The 8,938-nt window shown below is 40.8% G+C and overlaps 1 protein-coding gene across 2 annotated transcripts in view; it reads left to right on the top strand.

Moving 5' to 3' along the window:
* Positions 1–8,938, top strand: part of LOC117369137 (carcinoembryonic antigen-related cell adhesion molecule 4-like) — a 31,599-nt gene continuing 22,661 nt past the window's right edge. The window contains exons 1-2 of one of the 2 annotated variants that reach the window (XM_033963183.1): positions 1–358; positions 2,993–3,090. In XM_033963183.1, the coding sequence (XP_033819074.1) occupies positions 3,018–3,090 (73 nt within the window). In that variant the 5' untranslated portion in view covers positions 1–358; positions 2,993–3,017. Of the gene's footprint in view, positions 359–2,946; positions 3,091–8,938 lie in introns of both variants that reach the window. The other variant, XM_033963182.1, reaches the window with a different exon arrangement.

Genomic DNA, 8,938 nt, shown 5'->3' with positions numbered 1-8,938 from the left:
AACACATAAAGCTTATCCTTAAAAAAACTGTTTTCACAGTGTTTGATCTCTGTTACACGGAGATACAGACATCCAGAGATTATTCCTACCAGCATCTGCTCTACTTCCCACAAGAAAGTCACACAGAGTGCATCTCTCCTGAGCTCTTTTAATTAAGGAGTTGAGGATTTATAAATTGGTGGCTGGGTGTGTGTGTTCATGACCTACGCTTCCCCAAATCTCTCAGTGAAGAGATTAGGAAAGACAAGAAATTCTACTCCAGCCTGTTTGAACAGAACTGTAGCATCCTCTGCCACACAAAGTTAGCTCTTTGCCTGCCTTGGAAACAGTGAGAGATCCTCTCAGCAAAAGAAATTATGTGAGTACACAGAACTTTGTATTACTACCTTATGTCTGCATGGATCAATCAAAAAATATATTTATACAGAAGGAAGGCACAGAGTATCTTATCAAGGGAGCTGACAATATATCTGTGGTGCTGATATTCCAGTAGTAACACTGAAAAAGTGCTGATGTAGCAAAGGATCACAGTTGGGCACAGAACAGATTCTGGGGGAAGAAAATGGCTTGATGATTATTATAATGGTCTGGAAATCAGCTGAGACATCCCCTCTTCAAGTAAAGAGATTTTTGGAACACTTGTGGATGTCATTACTCGAGAGGGTTCAGAGGAGAGCGTCGCGTCTGATAAAGGGGATGGAAAAACCTTTCATACACTGAGAGATTGGAGAAACTGGGACTCTTTTCCCTGGAGGAGAAGAGATTTAGAGGGGATATAGAGACTTACAAGATTATGAAGGGCATAGAGAGAGTAGACAGGGACAAATTCTTCAAACTTTCGAATAATAAAAGAACAAGAGGGCATTCAGAAAAGTTGAAAGGGGACAGATTCAAAACGAATGCTAGGAAGTTCTTCTTTACCCAATGTGTGGTGGACACCTGGAATGTACTTCCAGAGAGCGTAATAGGGCAGAGTACGGTACTGGGGTTCAAGAAAGGATTGGACAATTTCCTGCTGGAAAATTACAGGGCTTTGAAATAACCTTACTACCCCACTGCGGACTCAGGTCTCCTTCCAACTACTCCGTAAGCATCTGAAAACCAGTCTTTTCACAAAAATGTAAAGCTCTCCTCCTCCCCTATTCTCAATCCACCAAACTCAATGTGCTTTATTCCTTTATTAAATTTTTGTAAACCATGCCGAGCTCTATTTTCATGGATAGGATGCGGTATATAAACTTAAGGTTTAGTTTAATTTAGTTTAGATTGCATCATTTGGTATTGACCCCTCTGAATTTCTGTTTGGCTTCATACATTCCTGGAAATCAGCAGACCAGTGTTCAAATCCTGCTTGATATCTCAAAAAAGTCACTTTTAGGGGTGATTTTTCAACCTGTGCATTTTGAGACAAATTTCATATTGTATTTTTATCCATAAGTTTCAAATCAAAAGGCTGCACATTCCTTCACTTAGAAACTCACCAAAAATACATAATACACTCAATTGCTTGTGTCTGCTTAATCTGCAGGTATAATACTCCCCCGATATTCACAGGGGTACTGTTTCAGGAACCCCCGCAAATGTTGAAAAACTACGAATACGTTTTTTAGCAGGGGAGACAGGAGAGGACAGCCGGAATGTCGGCGAGTGAAGTAAATAACTCACGGTATGCTCCGACCGCTTCTTCCTGTACTAATGTTGGGCCTCACCAATCAGGAGCTGCGTGTCAAAGGGGTCCCTTGGTTTGTAATAAGGTGATATTAGTAACTGCATTAACATTTGGTACAATAAACATAGCCTGCATCATGTACATTTTGGTCTGCAGTTTTTCTTTTGTTTTTTTGCTTTGTTGTGGTTTATAGTATGGTGTATAGCAGTATTTCTTAACCTTTTCAAGCCAAGTACCTCCTAAGCCTAACAAATACCAACCGAGTACCCCCGCCCAAGCTCCACCCCAGACCCACCCAAACTCCACCCCTGAATCCACTCCCATAATATAGTACTAATTGTAATGCAATTTCTTCCATCCATTTTTCATAAACACACAATCTAATCTTATTATTTATTTATTTTAAAAAATTTCTATACCGTTTTATATCAAAACGGTTAACAAAATGGTTACATACATAAAATGTTAAAACAAATCAGGACAAGTAGAAACAGACAGCATTAATTCTAACAACAATCAATACTCAGAAAATTCATCAACAACTAATTGTGTTTTTAACAGTTTTCTAAATGAACACGTCACTGCATTTCCGAATTTGGCCAACAAGGGCATTTCATAGTTTTACCCCTGCACATGAAAAGGTCATTAACTAGCAACCTGTGAAGTTGTCAAAGATATGGCGTAATGTGCTCATATCTTGATGTTCCTGTTATCAATCTAGCCATGACGTTCTGACGTAGGAGAGAAAGTCCCGGGCCAGCCAATCACTGCCTGACTGGCCCGGGACTTTCTCTCTGACGTCGGGGGGAAGTCTCATGGGCCGGCTGCTGCACATGGCCATGGCCAGTCCCTGCTATGGAGTTTGGGATGGAGTGTGCCAGCTCCGGGTCGGCTTCGGGGGTGGAGGATTGTGTAGTGGGAATGCAGACTGAGGCAGGGAGGCATCCCAACGGCAGCAGCTTCAGCGGGGGTGGGGGGGCAGGCAGGGAGAGATTCCTGGCTGCAGCCAGGTCACGTACCCCCAAAAGGTTGCCTGTACCGTAGGTTGAGAAACACTGGTGTATAGTATTAGTCAAGCCTAATTTTTAATAGTAACTCTCAAGCAACCAAAAACTACATTTATCCAGCATCTACCAATCCTCATAGGTGCCGGTTAACTGAAAGTCTACTGCATTACTGTCCCTAAACTCAGCTGTACTGGTTCTTCTTTGCTCAATAAAAAGCTGGCTCTCTATGGAGGGAATTAGAAAGATGAGACTCCTTCCCTTCCTTTGCAGATAGAATCTACTCTGAACAGATCCAGTCACAATCTATCTCTTCCAGGGAAACCTGAAGTGCTTCCTCTGGGATGGAGTTTGTGTTCTGTAGTAGACGGAGTCACAGAACATGGGTTCTTGCAATGAAAGTCTTTATCCTCACAGGTAAGCTAAGAGGCGTAGACCTATAACCTCTCATTCCTTAACAGGTTACCCAAATTTAAACACCATTTGCTCATTTAAATATATCAAATACTGTCATTCAGGTGGGAAACTGTACACTTATGAGTGTAAATGGCAGTATATCGCCTAACTGGTATTCTGTATTTACACACTCAAATGGTTTAGCAAGTAAATGCAAGGAGATGCTCAAAGGGGAGAGGCATGAGTGTGTTGAGTTTGGCCAGCATTATGCAGACCACTTATAGAAAATTGTAAATTAATGTATATGCCACATCTAGGGATGTCCATTTAAGCCAGCCATAGACTTGGCATAAATGTACATCTTAATGTAGGTACACCATCCGATGCCAGTTTATGCCAGTATTCTATGCATGTTCTTATAGATTATCTCACAGTTTGAGGAAATCTGTTGCCTACATTTTGATGACCAGGCAGGATTTCACCTTGAGGGGACAGAAACTCAGTTGAGCCTCCCAGTGACTTGCTCTACTTCCCCAAAACACACACTACAAAACATTCAGGACAGCACTTTTGTGATTTCCCATAACAGAATTATTTACTTCCCATGTTTCAGCTGGTGAAAAATCTCACATGCATCAGAAAAAACACAAAAACCCACAGTCTACTTCCTTTTCAAATCCCTATAACTTCTCACTCTGCATATCATGATTATAAAAATGGGCAATTTAGGCTTGAATTTGTATTTATTTGCATTTACAACATATACAGTATATGTCACACAAAAATGAAATACAAATAAATCATAGTCCACGTGAAGGGACAGAAAATATTAAAATATTATACATGAAATTTAAACTTATCAGAATAAACTCCACCCCATCTTCAACATTCTCTCTTTATTTCACTCATATTTACCCCACAACAAATGCTTCTTTTTCAATTAATAATCTTTCAAACTGGGTAGGATCAAAGTAAATATATCTTATGGAATTCAATGTTATCAAAAATTTACAGGGAAATTGTAGGAAGAATACTTCTCCTATCGCTGTTAACCTGTCTTTCAGTTTCAAAAACTCTGGACAACACAGCTGTGTGGTCCTAGCCATATCTGGAAAAAATTCAGAATGGGTGACCACAAAACTGAACATCTTTCTTCCAAAAATACAGCTTTAAAATTTATTTTTTTTTTTCCTGTTCAGGCGAGAGGGTAACCTGAAGGGTAGCCCTTGTGGTAATATCCTCCTGAGAGGATTCTAGGAAATTAGTGAAATTAAATGATTCTAAATTGGCTCCTCCTTGACCCCCTCATTGCCACCCCATATCTATATTCAGAAATAATCACTTTTTCTAACTAACTGTAATATCGTCTTCAGATATCTATGTAATAATATCTCAGGAGACAAAAGGTGACACAAAGTAAAATTCAAAATATGTAATGTTCTTCAGCGAATACAATTTTCTAGAAATTCCAGTTGCCTGTGGATCAACAAACTGTCTTTAACAAAAGCTGAAGAAGCTGATTGGTAATTAATCATAGATGAAGGGATTTGTGACAGTTGAGTGTCCATCAGGCTACAGTTTGAGTCCATATCATGAAACTTGTCAACTCTGCTGAGAAAAACTACAAAGTTGTGGTATAGTAGTATTTGATACACTCCTCAGTCCTAACCACCACTTACCAGATATCTTTCAAAGTAATATCCTGAGGTTGATCTATTGATTTACTCAGGTTAGGACAACCCACTGCTGTCAGAATATCACAAACAGCACTTAGTTCCAAGGAAGGCAGTGTATTCAAATCTGTAGTTATTTTGCCCGCAGGGACAACACAATCTTGGGAAGATATCCTTATGGGACCTACAGGAGTAAAAGGAGGGGAAGAGGTGGAACATTCTCCTTCACTCAAAGAAGCACTAGAAACAGTTCATTTAGAACAGAAGAAGGCACCTTAATTCAGACATATTTGTACTTAGGAACTGACGGCTTTGGGGTTCTTGTGTTCTTAACCTTCCCTTTACGCTTAACCATTATTTATAATTAAAAAAAAGAAAATAAGAGAAAGATAGAGGACCAGAATTTCCAACTCCTTCCAGCAAATTTCAAGCTCCTCAAGGCTCCTAAGGGGCCTGGCGTGCTCCTTGTGGCCATTTAGTCAGTGACTGTGAGCCACTGGTGCTCTCTCCTTATATACAGATGTCCTGGCAGTGGCACATGATATCAGATACCACCATATGATGCCCCAATTTTGGTCCCGGAGGGGCGGGTGGTTCTGGCAAATTAAGTGGCCTCTTCCAAAAAGCCATTGGTGCTATTGCTTTAAATAGAGATTGTCTCAGCTGTGAGGAATGACGTAAGTCCCCGGGGGATTCTGGCAAATTAAGCAGCCTCTTCTGAAAAACCACTGGTGTTCTCTCCTTAAATAGAGATGTCCCAGTGGCAGTGGTTGATGTCAGACACCGATGATGCCCAATGCCCCAATCTTCGTCCTAGGGGGGTTCCAGCAAATTAAGCAGCCTCTTCCTTAGGCTTGGTTTTATGCAAAATAGACACACAGAACCAGCCCCTATGGTGCATATACACTAATGCACACAAGCACACCTGTTCCAATGCAGATGTATATGGACTTGTGCAGAGTGTCATAGCTAGATCATTGGGGGCCTTTGGGCAAAAAATATTGAGGGGGCCCCACATATAATATTCTCCACATAATAGTTCTCCTCTCTCCCCCTCCTTGCAGCATTTCTTTTTATTCTCAGTCTCTCCTACCTCTTCAAGAGGCCATGAGCAGCGGTTTCTACACACTGCCAGGGGCTGACCTGGAATTATTCCCTCTAATGCAAAACATGTCAGAGAGAACGCTTCCAGGTCATCCTCAGGCAGCGTGTAAGAACTGTTCCCCGCAGCCTTTTGAAGAGAGCAAATGCGGATGAACTGAATTACTGAAGGGTGCCAAAGGGCACCAATCCATCCCATGCAGCTCTCTAGCTTAGCCCCCCACTCCTCCAGGCTCAGGGGCCCTGTGGGATTTCCCATCCACTCTATGTGGTTACCACCATTTGCGTGTCCAAAATTGTTTCAGCCATAATTCCAGCACCCTGATAGCAATGCTAAAATGCTAACACTATAAGTTCTGCTTCACAGCCTACCTCCCACCCATATTCCACTCCTATGTACACTCCCTTGCAAATAAACACTACGTAAATTCAAGGGGTATTTGCAGGATAGCACTTAGGCAGCATGGATGATGGCAATTATGCATATGAATGCACATGTATGCTAGTATTCTAACATGTGTGTAACACATGCCTGAATGTTAGTGCCTGGGTTATAGAATTATCCCTTCCCCCTTCCCCCCTGAATTTTGTTTGAATCAGGGACATTTCCTCACACCCTATTTTGGGTGTGCCTGAGCCCAAAGTGGGTAGTAGTCATGAGAACCCCCTTTCCTGCCTGGCATCTCTCCTTCCCTTTCCCCTCCCAGATGTTCTAGAGTCTTTTAACTGAAATCTCTCAACCCCCAGAATCTTTTATGTCCTTTTGCTCTTCGCTGGAAACAAGCAGCGACTCATACCTATTGCTCACGCCAGCCCCAAACCTCTCCTCTAATGGAACTCCTTGGACAGGAAGTTGCATCAGAAGGAAGGTTTGAGGACAGTGCTAGCAGCAGGTATGAATTGCTGCTTGCTTCCGATATCACGAGCTGAACAAATAGATTTTAGATAACTCCTATTGTCTGGAGGGGGGAAAGGATAGGTGAAGGAGAGATGCTGGGAGTCTTCAATTGGTGGGGTTTAGTGATACCTACTAGCCACATCACAACTGTGTTACTGCTTGGTGGGCCTCAATTCAAAGTGTGTGGGCCTGTTGTATGAATGAGAATATTACAATGCATGTATAATGCAAGTAAGTGTGACTTCTGATGTGATGACTGGAGATTGAATAAGGATGTATGAACGTCATTGTCAGGGTTTTTTTCTTTTATTTCCTTGATAACCTTGGAATTCCTTTTGCACTGTGGGATACTTATGTTCATATTATGGTAATCATTGTGAGGGTTTTTTTCTTTCTTTTAAGTATACTGATTTTCATAAATGTATTTTATTTTGTTGTTGTGTAATTATACTTCAAATAAAATTTAAAATATTAAAAATAAGCGAAAAAAATTAACAAAAGTTGCAAATGAAGGCTCATGATACCAGGATCCTAGTACTGTTTGCACTGAGCTGGAAGAAGATGGAACCACTTTGCATTCTCTGCCTCTCCACAAAAAATTATTAAATAGCAAATACAATTGTCTTAATTGTCTGAATTGGATTTGACACTGTTCCCACTCTCTGTCTTCATAAAAAAAAATATTCAGCTGGAGGCAGGGAGTATTTTGCTCACTGCCGATGTTGTTTTTCCTGGATATTGAAAGCTGGGCCCTGTTCGGACTTCGGCTTTGAATATATGGTTATTTTTGAGCCAGCTAGCATATTGCCACTTAACTCGATACAGAAACATGATGGCAGATAAAGCCCAAATGGCCCATCCAGTCTACCCCTCTGCATTAACTATTATCTCTTCCTCTCTTTAAGCGATCTCACGTGCCTATCCCAGGCTTTCTTGAATTCAGACATAGTCTCTGTCTCTAACACCTCTTCCAGGAGACTGTTCCAAGCATCTACCACCCTTTCTGTAAAGAAGTATTTCCTTAGATTACTCCTGAGCCTATCACCTCTTAACTTCATCCTAAGCCCTCTCATTCCAGAGCTTCCTTTTAAATGAAAGAGACTTGACTCATGCGCATTTACATCACATAGGTATTAAGCGGCCATTGGTTAACACAGAAAGATAAGACAGACGTGTATGTGATTCCCATTTATGCACTAGAGTTGGCCATCCTACTCCAGGGTACCTCCAACAGATATCCCACCAGAAATATTTTCCACTTAAAATTCCCAGCATGCAACAATATAAAGTTTACCAAGCAAATTACCTTATCCATCCAATATCAACTAACAAAATGCTGAAACCAACTACCACTTATACTACAATCTTGTGATCACTATCTGAGGTTCAGAAAACTCTTAAAAGCATTTCTGTACCAAGACAGGGAGCAACCCTGAAATAATTGAAATTGTAATTGTAAAAGTCAATTTCTACTGTCTAATTCAACTCCTGGAACATAACAATGAGCCAACGATGACCTACTTGTAACTATGTACATGACCTAACTGTATTAATAACTACTACTACTTATCATTTCTATAGTGCTGCTAGATGTATGCAGAACTGTACATTAAAACATTAAAGAAGCATAAATGTACTGATCTACCTGTTCTAGCAACTCTATTGAATGTGTGTGTCAAACTGTCCATTGTGACTGTCTGGGTAATTGACCCAACCTCTTGTAATGGAATCTGACCTTGAGGTGAATAGGTAAATGTGGAATAGAAAACCTGATTACATAAACATTTAAGGGATGAATATCAACACGTAAGCGGCCAAGTGTTGACTCCATCCCCAGAAAGCGCTCAACATAGCCGTCTTTGAGTTAGGCGCCAACTGTGAATTTCAGTGCCACTTAGTAGGATATGTGCCACTTAAAATTAGCGACTAGCCCCAACCAAGCAACTTAACTGGTCAGCAGCTGGCTAAATCGCTTTGAATATTAGCCAGAACCTTTTCTGTTTTGTTTTTAAATCTTCTCTTAAATCTCTGGTGTACACCCCCTTGCATGTAAAACTTTAGCCATGTTATTCACAAAATAGTCAAAGGTACATATAGCTCCAGAGAGTCAGACAAAATAATATACATTTAGCAGCAAAATTCAGCTGCTCTGCTGCTGAACATCTAAGCTGCGATAGCGGTTTTAGCATGCATGCTA

Source organism: Geotrypetes seraphini, chromosome 11, assembly GCF_902459505.1.
Source record: "Geotrypetes seraphini chromosome 11, aGeoSer1.1, whole genome shotgun sequence".
NCBI classification, from domain to species: Eukaryota; Metazoa; Chordata; class Amphibia; order Gymnophiona; family Dermophiidae; genus Geotrypetes; species Geotrypetes seraphini.
The sequence above is the reverse complement of the archived record's forward strand: the minus strand, read 5'-3'. Positions and strand labels throughout refer to the sequence as shown.